This window comes from Phascolarctos cinereus, unplaced genomic scaffold (assembly GCF_003287225.1).
Source record: "Phascolarctos cinereus isolate Bilbo 61053 unplaced genomic scaffold, phaCin_HiC Scaffold_4;HRSCAF=312, whole genome shotgun sequence".
Classification (NCBI taxonomy): Eukaryota; Metazoa; Chordata; class Mammalia; order Diprotodontia; family Phascolarctidae; genus Phascolarctos; species Phascolarctos cinereus.
The window spans coordinates 182543740-182563604 of record NW_027555847.1 but is presented as its reverse complement, the minus strand read 5'-3'; the positions used below and the strand labels follow the sequence as shown (position 1 = coordinate 182563604).

The 19865-nt window shown below is 39.9% G+C and overlaps 1 protein-coding gene across 1 annotated transcript in view; it reads right to left on the bottom strand.

Moving 5' to 3' along the window:
* SMC5 (structural maintenance of chromosomes 5) overlaps positions 1–17888 on the bottom strand; it is a 76584-nt gene extending 58696 nt beyond the window's left edge. Inside the window, 2 exon segments of the mRNA XM_078152813.1 lie at positions 3970–4111; positions 17342–17888. Of these exon segments, the coding sequence (XP_078008939.1) occupies positions 3970–4111; positions 17342–17520 (321 nt within the window). The 5' untranslated portion in view covers positions 17521–17888.
* Positions 17889–19865: the final 1977 nt, after the last annotated feature.

Genomic DNA, 19865 nt, shown 5'->3' with positions numbered 1-19865 from the left:
GGTGAAAGCAAGTGCTAAGTGAGATCTAAGGGGGAGGAGGAACTCGTTATTGACTGGGGAAGAGATGGGAATAAGAGGGTCAGGGAAGTTTTCTAAAGGAGATGGTATTTGATTGGGGCTTTAATGGATGAGTAAGAATTCAACAGGTAGAAAAAAAATGGAGAAAGCAATCCAGGCAGAGAATAGCACAAGAAAAGGCAAGGAGGTGGGAAAGCAACTAATCTTTTAAATAGTCAAATTAGGTGGGATTAGAGACTCTACAGGAAGATTATTAGAAGATAAGGCAAGAAAGGTAGAATGACACCAGATTGTGGAAAGCTTTGTATGCTAGGTTTTTCAATCTGGCAGTAGAATATAGCATAAACTGATTGACTGATTGGGGCAAAAGTGAGTAGAGACTGGTTGTCTTGTTAGGAGGCTATTGGAAAAGTCCAAGAGGGTGGTTGCAATTGTATTAAATAGAAGATGGATATGAGATACATTGTTGAGAGAAAACATATGGGAAGAAGAAGTTACTGAAAAGCATACTTTCTATGTTATGACTAAAAAAAGCCGTAATAAACTATCACTATGCAACCCCCCCCACTAATTATTTGTAAACTCTCTACACGTAAATCATGACTGCCTACCATTGAGCAGTTTAGCTATCTACTGATAAACATGTAGACTTTTATCCTTTAAATAAACAAGTGCTAGTTTTACACTTCATTATGGTAGACACATTTTAGTATTTAACTATGTGTTCTCATAGTAACGTTAAAGAACTGTTTCTCTCAAATGTACTTAATGCTTGAATAATTCCAGTAAAGTTCCCTGTTTCTGAAAGTCCTTCACAATGACTGTTACAGAATCAACAAACATTTATTAAGAGCCCTTCTATGTACTTATCATTGTGCTAGGTACTGGGATAGAAACAAAAATGAAACAATTTCAATCCTTAAGGAAGTTATTCTCTAGAAGGATTTGTATATTTATACATATTTACAAAATAAATACAATGTAATTTTAATAGGGAAGCCATTAACAGCTGAGGAAATCAAGAAAGGCTTCGTGGAGATCATGGCACTTTAGGTGAGTCTTGAAGGAAGCTACAGCTTTGAGAGATAGAGGTAAGGAGAGGATGCATTTCCATGCATAGGGGGCCAGCCAGAACAAAAGCAGGGGAATGGAAATGAGAATGCTGGGTCAGAAACAGCAAGAAGGTCAGTCTGACCAGAGAGCAAAGCACCAGGAATAAAGTATAAGGTTAGAAATGTAGGTCAGGGTCAGATTGTTAAGGGCTTTAAATGCCAAAGAGAGGAACTTTTATCTTTCCTATAGGTAACAGGGAACCATTGGCATTAAGTAGAAGGATGACATGGAGAGACCTGTGCTTTAAGAAATCACTTTGGCAGCTGTGTGAATAGACTGGAAAGGAGAGAGATTTGAGGCAGAGAGAGCAATTAGGATACTACTGCAATAGTCCAGGCAGGAGATGATGAAATGCTGAATTTGAATGATAGCCATTTGAGGGGAGAGAAGAGGATGCATGTGAGTAATGAATTCAAGAGATATTGTGGAGGTAAAAATAAGAAGTTCTGACAACTAATAAGATATATCAAATGAGGGAGAATGAGGAGTCAAGGATGACAGAGAGGTTAAGAACCTGAGTATCTACCAGGATGGTGGTACTCTACTGAAATAAAGATATTCAGAAGGTAGGGTGGTTTGGGGGAAAACACCATGAGTTCTGTTTTGAAGATACTAAGTTTGAGATGCTTTATTAGATAACAAATTGGAAATGTCCAATGGCCAGTTGATCACATAAAACTGGATCTTAGGAGAGAGACAAGGATATATAGATATGAATGTCAGCTTCATAGAGACAATTAAACCCATGGCATCTAATAAGATTTTTGATAAACTGTAACAAGAAAAGAGAAGATGGCCCAGGACACAGCCTTGTTGTACACCCAGTATGGAGGTGTGCTATGGATGATGATACACAAAGGAGACTGAGCAGTCAGACAAGCAGAAAGAAAACAAAGGGAGAATAATGTTACGAAAACCCAGTTGGGGGAAAAAAAGAGTATCCAAAAGGGGAGGCTGATCAATCATGTTAAATGTTGAAGAAAGGCTGCAAAAAGGAATGTGGAGAGAAAATGTCATCAGATTTGGCAATTAGGAGATAAATGTTTCTATTTAACATGCCGACTTTGTACTAAATTCCAGCACCAACTCTTCTATAAACAACTTACATGCACACTAGGTATAGTTTCTCCCATTCGTTCAAAACACCTGCAACAAGAATATATCTCAATGCCTCTTAAAAAGACGTGCAAATCTCAAGCAGGTGTATCCCAGGAGAGCCATTTTAGATTTTTAACAAATACATTCTCAGATTTGAATACACACACATACACCCCACCCCTACCTATAGATCTATTCTTTTTTTTTTTTTTTGGTGAGGGCAATTGGGGTTAAGTGACTTGCCCAGAGTCACACAGCTAGTAAGTGTTATGTGTCTGAGGCCGGATCTGAACTCAGATCCTCCTGAATCCACGGTCAGTGCTCTATTCACTGTGCCACCTAGCTGCCCCGCCATCTATTTTTTCTTAAGATGAACTGCTGACACCAATAAGTTTTCATGTGTATATAAAGAGATATAAAATATAAGTTGTAGATAGGAAAATAAGTGCTGAGATTCAGTGCAAACACACCATGTGTCAGAAAAACAAACAAAATGTGTTATGAAAATCAGGGTGCATTAGGTACCATCGTCAGAGGTTTGGAACCCCAGAAGGTTTATTCAAGAATAAAAGTGTTTTTAAAGAGAAATAGAATATCTGTATATATAAGGCTTGTAGTCTGTAGCCCCAAAGAACACACAAGGATTCAGCTATATTCTGTCACAGTGCCTTCCTTATGCAATGATACTAGTGCCTGGAAATTTTGACAGAGACTAGTCAGACAGATTCTATATCGAAAAGCACTATGTCTTCCCTCTACAACCTTCTGCCCAACTATCTCAGACTCACCCCAGACTACGCCCTGGGGGCCCACAGGTATCTTGGTGACTTCCTGTCCCTTAACACTATTTAGCCAAAGCCATGCTTCACTTCACACTCCTCTCAGGCTAAGTCCTTTACAGCCTGGACAACTCTCCATTCCCTCCTCTAGTTCTAGAACCACAAACCATAAGCAGATCAACTCTGCATTATTTTTGGATTGAATATGTCAGTCTACCCCCTAAGGCTCCATTCACCATCCCTGTACCTTTCCCCTTCCCAGTCACTACTTTCCAATGTGTTCTTTGCTTTTGTATTTGTAACCCTAGAACTTAGCACAGTTCTTGGTACATATTAATTGCTCAATCAATGCTTTTTCATTCATTCATATCTAAATGACAAGTTTCTAAGCTTCCTGTAGAAGCACTGTACTGTCACAGTAGCAGAGTTAGAGGCTAAACCAAGAAAACCTACTTATGTAGTATGAATATGTCTATCACACATGCAGACACATTAGAGATATTGCTTTTAAACCTCATAAATCTTCACCAGATGCTACACCTCAACAAATATCATATAACATAGCTTTGATAATGTTGCTAATTATGATTTTAGAAGTATCAGTCTCTTATAATTACATTAAAACATCATTCAGAGTTTTAATCCGCTCTAAGAGTGATGGTCATTTTATAAGCAGAGGTTGAAAGTTTTTCCTAAATCATTTAATTTAGAAAAATGAAGTATGCTAACTAAAAAGTTTTTAAATTAGGTCCACCAAAAAGCAGTGGGAACATCTCCTTCCTTTAAAAAAAAAAAGTAAGCAAAACATTTTACCTCATATTCCTTTTCTCCCGACTTCTTTTCCTACTTGACCACTACTCAAATAAAAATGGGCTTATGGAATCAAGGGATTGGCATCAAACAACTTAGAATCTGTTCAACCCTAAGCAAATGATGACCTTAAATAAGGAATGTTAATTACCTTATCTACTCGGCCTATGAAAGATGGTTTACCGGCCAATCCAAGACAAATGGCACAAACTATGCTGGATTTCCCTGTTCCATTAGCTCCAACTATCATATTCAGATTGGGTCCTGGGATTACTTCACAGGTATCATAGGTTCTGAAAGAAAATGCAGGTAAAATTACAAAACAGATAATAAACCCAGGGATAAAGACCTAATATGCATCAAACCAAGTCACAGTTGGATTCCTCCAAGCCCATTCCTCTCACTCTAGGAGTTAAACAAAGGAAATTCCCCCATTTCCACTGATATCTTAATCCTTCGTAAATAAAGGTTCATCCCAGTATCAAACACCTCAAGTAGATGAGAAAGGCAGTGATAACCTTGAGACAACAGTTACTATTTATCACCTTCATCCATTTCCCTAAGAAGGTCTCCTTTACCTATCACCCAACTTTCCAAGGGGCTTTCCCAAGCATTTTAGAAAGAGCTTAGAACTATTTCTTAATATTGCTAGAAAAACTAAAAGAAATTTTTAATATGCTTCCACACTGATGACTCCTATCCATTACTGGTGATTCACACAGACACAAATGACACTGCCAGAAGAAACCTATAAATCATTGCTAAAAACTATAGTCTTATTCAACAAAGTAGAGACCTTAGGGCTGCCAGCAGGTAGTATTTTCATCCATTAATAGGTAGTGTTTTCACCCACTAGAAGTAGTGTTTTATATCTACTAAGCTAGATAACATACAGGGAAACTAATTTAAATACATAATTATCAATAAGACTTTGTGGGATGAGCCCCACAACAGGAATAAATCAATTAACCAACAAGCATTTATTAAGTGACTATACCAGGTACTGTGCTGGTCAACAGGAATACAAAGATGAAAATAAAACAGTCTTTGACCTCAAGGAGATTATGTTCTCTGGGGGGTGGGGGGGTGAATATGTATATACATAAGTGTAAAAAGGCAATGGAGGTGGGGTGGGAAATGGGTGGCACTAGTAGCTAAGGGGTATCAGGAAAAGCTTCAAATGGGCAGTGTTTTAAGCTGAGCTTTTAAGTAAACCAGATTCCATGAGGCTCTGATAGAAGAAAGAGGTGAAGGAGTATATTCCACACATAGGAGATAGCCTGTACAAAGGTACAAAGATAGGAAAGCTTAACAGTTCTTTGGATTAGAAGGGTATGCTTTATTCAAAAGAAATTAGGTAAGACACTGGGGAGTGGGACACAGAATAGCATTATAGTGTATTAATAAGACATGCTTATGTGACCTAGATACCAGAGCAGAGAAGCATAGTAGGAAGCTGTTTTGTTTTGTACCCCAAATCTGTCAGGGACTAGTACTCTTGGGATTTCCTAGGTGCTGGTTAGTTCTTTGTCTGGAGACTTAACCCCACAAAGAAAGATACAATTTTACTAGCAAGCAAGTGGGTAGAATTAGGAGTAATGTGTGGAAGTTGCACAAAGGAAAATTTAGACTTGATATAAGGGAAACTTACTAACAATGAGAACTATTCAAAAGTGAAATGGACTGCTCTGAGAGGTAGTTGGTCTCTTCCTCATTGGAAGTCTTCAAGTAAATACTGGCTGAACTTGTTGAGTATCTTGTAGTAGATATACTTTTTCAAGTATGGATTGCATTAGATAAATGCTAAGGTGAAATTCTATGATGAAGAAATATTTAATGTGAACTATCAGTCACACGGATTATAATGGAAAATCTCAGAACAATAAAAAATATGCAAATGTAAGTATAGTTTGAGATCTATCAAGTCAAGAGATTACTGGCTCAGTATAAAGATCAAAATCTATTAAAATTATTTCTTAATGTAATGTAATTCTTACCAAAAATCCTAAAATATGACACAAATTTCTGAGGGGAAAAAAAGGATGGAAATGGATTATTTCTTTGGGCTTAGTTGGACCTACCTTAATTCTAGGCCTTACCAACATCTCAATTCCCAGTGGAGAGAGTGGGTAAGACTACCAGAAGAGCAGTCAACCTTCTATATTCACCTTCCAGTGGGTTAGCTGTGGAGCCCTCTACACTTTCTAATCTAGCATTTTTAAAACACTTCCCAGTGCTAAGCACTGGGAATACACATACAAGTAGAAAGACAGTCCTAGCCTTCAAGGAGTTTATATCCAAATGGGGGAAGACAACAGATAAAAAGGAAGCTGAGAAAGAGAAGAGGGAGACAGAGATGTATTCATCTAGGGGGCCTGGTAAAAGAATTAGTCTAAATGGAGGTTCTAGGAGTTATCATCCAATCAGAGGGAGGGTGTGGAGCTGAAGGGTACTTTCTATATGCAGATTTTTAGGACTGGGGCATGGTGAAACTTCGGGATGGTAGAATAAGTACAGCCCTTTCCTCCAGAAAAAAGAGCCAGGTCAGAGAGAAGGGGAAAGGGGAGCAGAAGAAGGGAACAAACATTTATTAAGCACCTATTATGTGCCAGCCACTGTGCTAAGCAATTTGCAAATATTATTTGATCTGATTTTCACAATAGCCCTGGGAGATAGGTGCTATTATTATCCCTTTTATACAGCTGAGGAAACTGTGGCAGACAGCTGTTAAGTGCCCTGTCTAGGGTCACATAGCTAATAAATGTCTGGGGCCAAATTTGAATTCAGGTCTTTCTGACTCCAGGCCTGGCACTCTATCCACTGTGCCACCTTGCTACCTCTGCTTCCCTGCTCAAACCGAGGTCAAGTGAAAATGACCTAGAAGACCTTGCTATTTTTGGTCAAGTCTGTTTGCAAGCTCAGAGTTATCATAGGCTGTTAAATCAATATATCAACAAGCACATAGTAAGTGTTGGGTGTAATGCTAAATGTTTATCATCCAACTTTGTGAAGACAACACTGAGAGAAATGAGAAAGGCGTGTGATCCAAATAGGGGGACAGCCAGGGCAAAAGCACAGCAGAGCAAGATGGATTGCCATATACATACAAGGAACAGCAAAGTCAGAAGGGGGGGCACAATGTGAGAGGAGCAGAGTATTGTGAAGTAAGACTGGAAAGAATGATTGAGGCCAGATTATAACGGGCTTTAAATGCCAAACACAGGAGTTATAATTGATTCCAGAAGTTACAGGGAGACACTTGAGTTTATTACTTAGGGTAATGAAATGGCCAGACCTCTCCCTTAGGAAAATCAGTTTCTCACCTCCTAAGGGTAAGAGTAACAATATCATATCTCCTACATTCCAAGTTTGCTAAGTGAACAAATGTAGTGTACCCTTTCTAAGGAGTCTGTTTTGAATTAAGAGGATCATCATTCAATTCATCATTCAACCTTAAGAATGGCACCTTCTAAATCAAGTCTGTGAGATAGTTTGTGTCATTTCACTATTTAAAAACTTCAATGGCTTCCCATTGCCTCTAGGATAAAATATATAAGCTTGTTTTGTTTTTAAAGTTTTTTATTACCTAGCCCTAGCTTACCTTTCCAGCCTCACTGTACATTATTTCTCCCATGCCCTACAGTCCAAACTTGCCTTCTATGTCTATGGCCTATTCTTAGAATATGCTACCTCGGTTTACAATCTTAAAATCCAGCCACTGCTCAGACTCTTACAATCTAGCCAAAAGCCCACTAATGTTTGGACTCCTAAGAGTCTGCCTAATATGATGGATGTTCCAATAAACCTTGCCTTTGGCTGGAAGAACATTTGGGTCAAATTCTTTCGGACAGGACCAATGTGTAGTGATTTTGGGGTCCCAGCACCCCTAAACCTCACTATTTTGGTGACCTGTATGGGGAAACTGCCTAACCCTAAGTTCTTCAGCCAAGACTGGAAGGCATGTAAGCCTCCTCTGCTGTTCTTGCTCTGCAGTTGGAGTCGCTCTCCAAGCACCAAGGCTTGGAGGTGCTTTTCTGGCAGACAGTTACGAGGCTGTCTTGGATGCAGCTTGACACTCTCAGGCTCTCGGTCCACTGGGTTAGTTCGAGGTCATGGACTTGGGTACACCTTCCACAGCATAGAGGACAAGGACAGACACCCTATTTGGAAGCCTATGCTTGATTCTGTCAACTCTCTCAGCGCTAGGGAATTGGGGAAAATGCAGTTGCTTTTTGGTTCCCTGAGGCTTACATACTCCCTTCCCTTTACACCCCTGAACTCTCCTTCATGGAGGTTACAGGGAAAAGTTAGAGCAGCTAAAAATATCTTGGCAGATTCTAGAGGTTTTGTGATTCATCATTAAGGAGTTCTGAAACTCCTCCTTACAACACTGGTCATTCCTTTCTCCCACTCCCTTCCCTTGAGTCAAGAGGGTATCTGTTAACTCTTCTCATAAAAGAGAGTTTCACCCTTTATCCCTTACCTTTGATTTTGCCCTCCACCACCTGGGAAAGGAAGGAAGGGCAGCAGCCACAGCATGGGCCCCCCTGGCAATGGCCTTAGGCTCTAGGGCAACCTTTGCCTGGATGCATCACCCTGGTTCAACACATCCTGCTCAAGGTAAAGAAGCTAGCCTCTGAACTTGGGTAAGCACACTCTTTTAAATTTGTAGTTTTAACTGGTAATGATGAGATGTTGAGATGTTGATTCTCTATGTAAAAGTAATTTGGAAGTGAATTTAACAAAAGTGAAGTCATTTGATTGGTAATGGGTTTCTTTCAAGTTTCAAATTGGTGAACTTTTTGTATCAGTTATGTCAAGCAACTTTTCATAATTTAGTTACCGCTAAAATAATTTGGCTATTGTTGGTTATTGTTATAATGTGTAAACTAGCCAAAAAACTTGTTTAGGTTATGGCTTGCTAAGAATTTGCAAGTGTATAGAAATCTCTAATGATTGGCTTTTTACACCAGGACAAATTTAAGCTTGAGATGTAAATCCTGGAAAAGTTTTTCCTAAGCTGTGATTAGTGAAACTCGTTGTTTGACGTAAAAAAGCTCATGATTTTATTTTGAGTTGTCTAATGGATCATAATAATCCATCGATAAATCAATAATCCACCCATCTGAGAAATGCCACAAACTACTCAGAGAGAATGTGATATTGGTGGGAGGTCAGCATCGGGAAAAGCTAAGAGGACAGTTTTAGCCTCAGTCTAAGATGGGATCCTTCTGGCTCAGTTTCCCCATTCTGTTCCTTTAAAAAGGAACGTTACCCACCTGGCTATTCCTGAATCTGGCTATGAGGTGGATTTGACACTGCATGGTTGGAAAACTGAATTATCTGAGTCCAAATTATCTGATATGGATGTTTTTTCCTCTCAAATTTGGGCCCTAAATCTAGTCCCTGCTTTATATCTGGACCCTGCAGTCTTTTCTGTCAGATCTGGGTCTTCCAGACCACAGGCCATTCACCTACAGTGAGTAGCAAACAGTGGGTACCAGCTAATGTCCCGGTCATCATTCCCTGACTGTAGCTTGTGCTTGGTTCCAGTTAACCTCTTCTTTGGGACCCTCTCCAGGAAGGGACAGCTCTATGCCCCTTGCTAGCAGGAAGCAGTTTCAGAAGCCAAGACCTTCACCCCTTACCCCAAAAAAATTTGGGTCCCATTTGTTTGAGGAGGGAATGATGAGGATGGGAGCTAGACCCCCAAAATGAAAAACCCTGGACTTTCCCAAAAGTACAAATCTCTGGTATTTGCCTGAGGCTATAATCCCATCAACTGGCCTTTCATTGTGGCTACACACCCAATCTCCCAATTCTGTTACCCTTAACCTAGCCTTGGCCTACTTCCCTATGGCCCTAGACCATTTCCCACCCTTAATTCTAGCAAGGCTCCATTCTCTCTTGGCCACATGGTCCAGGTCCCAGGAGCTCTGTTCATCCCATCTTACTGGCCACTCCCATTCAGATCTTCCTTAGACCCCTCCTCCAGTCACCCCAACTACCTGGCCACTCCTACATCCCTCCCACAGTCTTTCTGTATATAAGGTCCATCTTGTCTTAAGGTGCTTAGATTCTTAAAATCTAGCCACTGCTCAGATTCTTACAATCTAGCCAATAGCTCACTAATGTTCAGACTCGTTAAGAGTCTGACTGATGTTCTAATAAACCTTGTGTTTGGCCAAAAAAAAAAAGGCACATACCCTCTGCCTGAGAGAGTAACTTCCTCAAGAGGCACCAGAGCACCACCTCCTCCAAGATCCAACCAACTACTAGTGACCTCCCTCCCTAATTATTTGGCAGTAGCTCTCTGCTTATTCCGTAGAGACACACTGATTTTCTCCTTCACTAAAATAAAAGCTCCTTCAGATCAGGGATTGTTTCATTCTTTGATGTCCAGGTAGTTACTCTGCATCTCTACAATAATCAAAGGTTCAAACAATCCATTTAGTAAAAATATACTTACTTACCTTTGATCTAGAAAAAAAAATCTCCCAAGGAAATTCAGGAAAAGAAAAACCCACAAAGATCTCTCAAAAGGAAGTTAAAAGAAATCAACATGGAGGTTCCCTGGGTTCTCCAGGCTCCTCACCAAAGTCCTGAAAAGTGCCTTCTATATTCTTGTCCAAAAGGCAATCTATCTGGAAATAAAGTTAACCCCAAGTGTCCCAGGTCTTCACTACTGCTTTCTTCCTCACAACACTATAGCCACTGCTGTAGGAAGGTGGAGGTGGGGGGTTAACTCAGGTCTGCCCAGTTTACTAGTACCTTGGCCCGTAACATTTACATTTTTCATTTTTAATGTGTTTTGATTAATTGATTTACTGGTAGAAGGATCAGAGTTTTGAATTAAGGGAATACTAACCCAATCAACAACAGAAAGGCAACCCCTCAATCTTCAACTCTTGGCTCCAGAAAGGAAAAACCCTGGACTTTCCCACATGGCCAAATCTCTGGCATTAGCCACTTAATCCTAGCTAGGCTCCATTGTCCAGGTCCCAGGAGTTCTGTTTACCTCAGCTTGCTGGCCACTCCCATCCAGATCTCCTTATACCCCTCCTCCAGTCACTCCAAACTACTTGGCTATTCCTAGATCCCTCCCACAGTCTTTGGATATAGAAGGTCCATCTTGTCTTCATTAAGACGCTGGAGTTCTTATAATCTAGTCACTGCTCAGATTTTCACAATCTAGCCAGTAGCTCATAGATGCTCAGATTCTTTAAAAGTCTGGCTAATATGGCAAATCTTCAATAAACCTTGTTTTTGGCTGAAAGAAGGCTTGGTTTGAATTCTTTCAGACAGGACCCGAGTGTTGTGATTTTGGGATTCCAGGACCTGTAACCTCTAGACTTCATCATAGGGATCAATCTTTCCTGAGTGAGTCCTACTGCCTCAGCTAAAACAAGAAGGGACAGGTTATGTAATGTCCCATCCCCAATTCCAAATAGCAAGCAACTAATTTGCTGTCAGAGGGACTGAAGTAGATGCAAAGGAGGCTCACCAACTAAAACAGACCTCAAAAAGTCATTATAAAGAAGACAGCAAGAGGGTATTGGAGGATTAACAAAAAAAGTATGGCATGGTTCTACAGAAACAGTGTTAGGAATGTTGAATCACAGAATGAAATGAGACTTTCATGGAAAGTTAAACCTAACAAAAATGGGGTTTCTTTAGCTATATTAGGGAAAAGATCAACAAAAAGAAAGGACAAGCTTACTCAGGGTAGACAGTATGATAATAATTGAAAACAGAGTACAGAAGATCTTGATACTTATTACGCTCTTGTTTTCTCTGCCAAAAAAGATTTATCCTTGGACTGGAAAGGATAGAACAAAAATGACAAACAGGGAGCTGATAACAAACATCTAGCTGCTCTTCCGTTTGATACATCAGGTCCAGATGAACTACAACCTAAAAAAGGACCTAAGTACTGAAAAAACTGGCAAATGTAATTATGAAGTCAGTGAAAGGTATATGACAGGGCAAATGTCCTCATTTTCAAAATATACTCTGCAAATAATAAGTTAGGGAATGTAACTTCAATTCCTAGAAAAATTCCAGAATATTTTTTTTACTAAGTATGTTTATTACAAGGGTTTTGTTTTTCTTTCTTTTCCAACTGGAAAGAGAATAGGAAGGAAAGTAGAGTTTTTTGTTAATTGAAAAAAAATTAAAACAAAACAGAAAGAGATGGCTTATTGCTTGCCTTCTCAGTGGGTAGGGGAGGGGCTGAAGGGAAGGAGAGAATTTGGAACTCAAAATTTAAAAAAAACACAACTGAATCTTTAAAATAAAAAGAGATGATTAGTGAACATTTAGACAAGGAAGCAATGGTTACAAAGAGTCATCATGGCTTCATCAGAAACAAGTCACGTTAATTTAGCCTTATTTTGTTTTTTGACAGTGGACTGCTAGAAAAATGGAATGCTGTATACATGGATAGGAATTTACTTATTAGATTTTAACGGAACAATTGACAAATTTCTTCTCTCATGCATTGAAGGAATTCTTGATGAGATTATTAGTAGGCAATGAGCAGGCTTTCACAGCAATTTCCCATGGTATACAACACATCTTTTCCATCTCACTATTGACTGAAAGTACTATATAAAACAAACTCACTGCTGCAAAACGCCTTCAGTGTGGCCTGGTATGAAATTAAATGTAATTAGGAAAAGTTTAACAAAGTAAATAAAAATACAATGCAACATGTTAATATGTGGCTTTCTAAGTTAACATGTAGCCAGCAGAAATCCCCATTTGAATTTAACACCACTGATGTAGAAGATACAAGATTCAACTAGTTTGATTACTAAAATAAAGTATAGATGATTTGACAGAACAAAATATCCCCTTAAAGACTCTCTCCCAACAAGATGTCTTCAACCAAATGCCAAAATCATGCAAGATTCCTAAAACGCACAACATCACAGATAATCTAGTTTGGTGATCATAAATATCAGGAAAGGCATTAAAGAGAGAATGACTATGCATAACAAAGATGTCTTGTCATTTTGATGCAGACCTGGCATAGCACATAAGTCTAAATTAAAGATAGATTTTTTGAAGATAGTGATATATTCAAGATGCTCATGTTTATAGATTATAGGAGCACAGAGATGCTAGAAGGGACCTTAGGATTCATCTACTATCTATCTAATTCATCATCCATCTAGTTCAAACTCCTCTCCCCCTCCCTATTTAGTAGGTAACATCACCCAGGTTGCATTACAGAGAATATTACAGAGCGTCCTAGAAGAGATTCATTAGCACTCAAAAGTTTTACCTTCATCTCCCATCTCCATATCATTATAGTACTTATTTCCGTATCTGAAACATTTTTCTCACCTCTGCCTCTTGGAATCCCTGCTTTCCTTCAAGATTCAGTTCTAGTGGCACCATCAGCAGGAGGTCTTTCCTAATCCGGTCACTCACTCCTTCTTTGTATAGTTCTCCCAAATCTACAAAACTATAGTATCTCTTCAACATGCACATCTGATAAGCTGTCAAGTCTTATTTTTCCTTTATGTCTCAATATATGTCTTCCTTTTTACTCTTATCAGCACCACCTCAGTTGAAACCTCATTTCATTCATAGAGACTTCTATCACAGTCTTCCAAAGGATCTCGTCTATATTTTCTCTTTCAGTACTTTCTAATCCAGTGATATTGGTCCTTTTGCTGTTGTAAGTTTATAGACTCCATTTCCCAACTCTGTGCCTTTCACTAGCTGTCCCTTATGCTTAGAATGCTCTCCCTCATTACCTCAGCTTCCTGGTTTCCTTCAAAATGCAACTTAAATCCCATCTTCTACAAGAGGCCTTTCTTGCTCCTCCTCTGCTGCTAGTGCTTTTCCATTTGAGATTACATTCCATTCATACTGTATAAATCTTCCATGCACATTGTTGGTTACGTGTCTAAATAGTAGTTAATGTGAAAAAATTCGGGTGGAGAATGCTCCTTTAATGGACTACAAGAGTTAATATGATTAGTGTTAACTTAGATTTCATTAAGAGAAGCACAATCTATACTATATCTAGCTTACTCCAGATAAAATCTTCAAAATACAAAAATACTTCAAAACGTATTTAAGTTCAACTTCAGTATTTGTCCTTCCAATGAATAGTCTGAATTTCATTAAGTATTGACTGATTTGCTCTCCTTGCTGTCCAAAGTACTCTCAAAAGTCTTCTCTAGCGCCACAATTCAAAAATGTCAATTCTTTGGGTCTCACCTTTCCTTATAGTCCAACTCTCACACTTATACACTACTACTGGAAAAACTATAGCTTTGACTATATCAGAGACTTGCAAACTTATTTGGCCTAAGACCTCCTTTAAGAAAAATATTCCCTGGAAATCTACTTTCTTTAACCCTCTAACATTTTTGAAATCTATGTTATTTCCAAGAAAATAAAATATTTTTTAAACGATGCATCTTAAATTTAATAATTTATTATAAATTTGTGGGGTTTTCCCTGCATTGAAATTTTGATGATGCAATATTATGTCATGTACCTATATAGTATCATATTGTAAACACATCATTACATGCACATATTCCTGCCTTTGCATGCTGAACTTCCTGACAATTGGCAACATGCTTGCCTGCCGACACTTGTTTATTAAGATCTTTCAGTGGACTTGACCATTGATCGGTTAGAACTTGTACTCTGTGTGTTTATTTGGAAAATAATGTAATCACTATGACTTGAACTGTTACACAACAGATGAAACACGGATGAATGGTTTTTCAAAATTTTCTTCTCTTCTCTTCTTTCCTTATGCTTCCATTGCCCCCTTATTTTTATTCAATGCTCTCAATTGAACCCTAGGCTACTACTCCTCCTCATTGGATCTTTCCAGTGCCCTAATCCAATTCACTTGCATGTCACTGCATGACCTCCCTGATGTCATGGTCTTCTTAGAAAACAAAGGATAAAGAGCAACAATAACCATCAGCGGTTAATATGTCTTACACATTAATAACTGTTTCTTGAATTGAACTACATGAGGAATCAGGGAAACAGATCATCATCTCACTTCCATCATTCTTAAGCAAGAAAGCAACATAAAATCCACCACCAGTTCCCTGGCCACTTGTAGGTGTTTATATCCAACTTTTTAGTAGTTTCCAGATGCAGCTCTCTATAAACCTGTTAAGTGTGTAACTGTTAAGTTTTTAAAACTGTGAAGTGTTTAAATCATTTCTGTGGCTTTGCTGTCCAATGTTCTTGTCTTCCTCCCTTGGTGTTCCCCTTGTTTTATTCCTATAGTCTCCTGCTCTCTCATCTACCAGTCAACTAATCCCTAATCTGATAACTATTTAAGATATACTGGCTCTGAGAAATTTTATTTTTTAAAAACTGTTATTGATGCCTTCTATTTTCACAACAGTAATTTTTAGAAATCTCCCTCATAGAAAAGAAAAAAATTAAGCAAAGGCAATAAGAATTCTGCCCTATTGCCCCACGTCCTTATGTGGAGGGAGGTATGTTTCATTTTCTGTCTCCTAGGTGACTAACAGTGTAGCTACTCAGAATTCAGCTTCCTTTTGGTGATTTAAAAATTTTACATTTATACAAATGTAATGGAATACTTTTGTGCAATAAGAAATGATGAGCAAGAGGCTTTCAGAAAGACCTGTAAGAACTGATGCAAAATAAAATGGGCAGAACCAGAACATTGTACACAGTAACAGCAAGGTTGTGTGATGATCAATTATGGATGACATTGCTTCTCAGCAATCTAACGATCCAAGATAAATGCTATACACCTCCAGAGAAAGAACTGATGAACTCTGAATGCAGATCACTTTATTTTTTTCGTGTTTTTTTTCCCTTTTGGTCTGTTTCTTCTTTCACAACTGTGACTAATATGGAAAGAAGTTTTACATGATCGCACATATATAACCTATGTCAAACCTACATCAAAGTGCTTACTGTTTTAGGAAGAAGGGAGGGAGAAAAATTAAGAACTCAAAATTTTGTAAAAATTAATGCTAAAAATTGTCTTTACATATAATTGGGAAAAATACTAATAAATGAACACAAAAATTTACATTGTTGTCATTGTGTACATGGTTGTCTCTACTTATTTCATTTGTATCATTTCATACAAATCTTCCCTGAATTTCCAATATTTATTGCTTCTCATTTCATTCCATTAAATTATGTACAGTTTGGCTTCCCACCTTATCATTCAAACAAAACCTCTCTCCAAAGTTACCAATGATCTCTTAAATGCCAAAGCTAATGGACTTTTCTTCATCCTTATCTTTCTTCACCTTTTGGCACTGTCCTTCACACTCTCTTTTATTTATTTGTATTTGTAATATTTATTTTATTTGTAACACTATCTATCCAACTCCTCACAACTGAGGTGTCATCCTCGACTTCTTATTCTTGTTTTCCTACATCCAATCTGTTGCCAATGTCTGTTAATTTTAGTCTTGTGTATATACATATTCACTTCTTTCCTCTAACACTACCACCACCTTGGTGTAGGCCCATCTGTACTACTGCAGTAGCCTTGCTGGTTGGTCTTCCTTCCACAAGTCTTTTTCCACTCTGGTTCATCCTCAACTCAGTGGTCAAAGTGATCTTCTTCAAATGAAGGTTGGACCACTTCACCCCCTACTCTGTAAACACCAGTGGTTCCTTATCCCATCCAGGATCAAATATAAAAGCCTGTATTTTGTGTTCAAAGCCCTTCAAAATCTGCCCCACTTTCCTTTCCAGTCTTCTTTTATACCTTACACTCCTTTCACTTGACACACACATTGAAATCCATACACTGGCCTCCTTGCTGTTCCTAGAACATGACAGGCCATTTCCTGACCCCAGGCATTTTCACAGGCTGTCCCCATGCCTGGATGTTCTCTTTTTGTTTTTTCCTCTTGGCTCCCTTCAAGCCCCAGTTAAAATCCCATCTTTTATTAGATGCTTTTATTAATTCCTGTTGATAATTTCCAATTTATATCGTATGTAGCATGTTGTCTCCCCCATTAGACTGCAAGCTTCTTGAGAGTAGGTGCTGTCTTACCTTTCTTTGTATCCTCAGAACAGTGCCTGGTATATAATAGGTGCTTAAAAAATGTTTATTGACTGATTAAATATTAGATTGGGATGAGAAAGGCTAAACTCTTGTCCTGTGTGATCCTAGATTGATCGGCGAGGCTGGGGGTGGGGTGGGGATAGAGGGGGAGAGGGTGGGTATGGGGCGGGGGAGATGGGATGGGAATGGAGGAAAAAGAGGACGGGGATGGGGGGAGATGGGCTGGAAAAAGGGGTGGGGATGGAGGAGAAGAGTATGGGAGAAGGGATGGGGACAGGGGAGAGAGGAGATGGGTTGGGTGAAGGGGGTAAGGACGGGGAGATGGGGGACAGAAAAGGGGGTGGTTTGCGGGGGAGGGGGACAGCTGGGATCCGCCGGCGCAACAGGCCCCAGAGGCGGCCTAGAGATGCCCGCCGGCTCCCGCTGCGGGGTCCCGCCTCTGCGCTCCCACCCCGGCCTCACTCACAGGAAGTTCTCCATGGTGATCCGCACAATGGAGCCCTCCACGAAGCCTGACAGCATCGCCCGCGAAGGCGGCGGCAGGAAATTCCCCCGGCTCCCCCATCCGGTCTCTTCGCGATCCACAGCCGTCTTCTTGGGGCGACCCACGTCCGAGTCCGCCTTCCTCTTGCCCGTAGTCGCCATCGCCGCCGGCTCAACTGCCCCAGCCCCAGCCTCCGCCCCCTCCAGGATGAAGAGGAAGAGGACGAAGAGGTGGAGAAGAAAAAGAAGAAGAGGAAGAAGAAACCTTTCGGTCGCGACTCCCGGGCAGAAAAAGCGCGCGCCGAGCTTCGGGCTCCCGCGTCTGCGCCTGCGCGGCCCCTCGGCGCAGGCTTTTTTTCCCCCCGCCGCCTCCTTCCCGCTGGCGCCTGGCCCCGCCCCCGGGAGGATAACTTTCAGTTTCAACGGAAATGGATCCGATAGTCGCCCTACGTCACACTCAGCGGACGAATAAAGGCGGTGGCGACAGAAAGACCCCGGAGAGGAAGGAGAGAGGGTAAAAGGAATGGGGGGTGGGGCGACAGTGTGTGTGAGAGAGAGAGAGAGAATGAGAGTGAGTGAGTGAGAGACAGAGAGAGTGAGAGCTGGAGAGTGAGAGTGAGTGTGTGTGTGTGTGTGTGTGTGTGTGTGAGAGAGAGAGAAAGAGAGAGAGAGAGAGAGAGAGAGAGAGAGAGAGAGACTGTGTATGTATGAGTGTATGTGTGTGTGTGTGTGTGTGTGTGTGTGTGTGTGTGTAGGCCAGCCTTAAGACAGTTTTTCCCACCTCTTTTCTTGTGATTGACAGGAGGGAAGAGAGGCGGTACAAAGGGGTGAGCAGGGGTTGCTCCAAATGGGGCTCTGGATTTCATAAACCTGTTGTCACTTTGTCTCAAGCAATTTGAGTTTCTTCCCATCACACTGGCTCTAAACGTGCACAGGAAGTCATTCTTTATTATTGTTGTTAGTATTATGAAGGGGACAGCTAAGTGTCACAGTGGATAAAGTGCTGGACTTGGAGTCAGGAAGACCCATCTTCTTGAGTCCAACTCTTGGACTCAGACACTTAACTAGCAGTGTGAGCCTGGGCAAGTCACTTAACCCTGTTTGCCTCAGTTCTTTATCATTTAAAGTGAGTTGGAGAAGGAAATGGCAGTTTCCTAAAGGGCATTATCTTTTCTGGGAAAACCCCAGACAGAGCGGCCAAGAGTTAAACACCACAGAACAACAATAAATTATGAAGGAGGAGATGAAGATGACAATGATGATGTCAGATTCAAAATGAGCCAGGGTCATCAGAGACCACTCAGAAATTCCAAAGAGAGAAACAGCTAGACAAACACAGAAATGAGAATCATGCAAAATAGGAAATGAGCAAATCAAATATTTCATACTTTTAAAAAAAATGACTATGTATGAAGCACTGATAATAGCTAAAGTACCAGAAGCAACGGAGATGGAAAAAAATAATGTAAGATAACAGTTGTTAACAGTATTTTACTGAGCCAGTCTCTAACCTGAGAATGAGGAAACAGAAGGCCAGAGACCAAGTACCAGTAATCAGATAGCTGTTTAATTAATTAGTTTCAATATGAAGAACAGATTTGCAAATCGGGAATTCTCCTGAACAGAATTCCACCTTGTTGTAGTGAAGGCTAAGATTATACACATAAATCACAAGTGTGAAGGGAGGGGGAAGGTGGATTACAAATAATTGTTTCCTAGGGTCTGAGTGGTTTCCCACAACAAGCCACATACAGGTGTTCTGGAGTTCTGTGGGAACAGTATTGTTTCAGGTCCTTGGGAGTTGTTACTTGATGGGTAACAGGACTAGAGTTCTGTTTTGGGAATTGGCTCTACAATCTTTGATTTGCTTAAGGTATACAGGCACAAGAATGCAGTGATTGTGAGAGCGTTGTCAAAAGATTTGATTATTTCCAACTGCATTATAAGCTTCTGACTTGCATGCCAGACGAGGCAATTCTGAAAAATCTAAATTATTAGCATATTCATTATATATGTCATATTGATTAATATAAAAATCACAATTCCCTTCACGTTGGAAACACTGGTAAAAAATAAATAAATTGGCCATACAGCCTGATGCAGTGATATAGTAGATAAACAGAATCACAAAAACTGTGTTTGAGATCCACAGCAGTGACTCCTGCCCACCCCCCACAGTCACAAAACCTCTCAGTGCCCTCCTCCCCAACTCTCAGACATGAAAAATTGCTTAGTAAGTGCAGATCTAGATTGGCATAAAGAGTTGCTTCCCTAGGAGTTACCTACTTCACAGAAAGCACAAGTCAGTTTAAAAAGTCATGACCCAACTTTTAAAAAATAGCTTTTCAATTAAAGAAAACAACAACACACAGCACATATTCATTAAAAAGTGTTTACATTGAGGTTGTAGTCTTAGGTGACTGAAAGAAGCATAGTGTCCTCAACAATTGTAGTAAAGTTTAGAAGAGAGGTATACTTGTGGAGAAAGATAATGAGTTCTGGATATA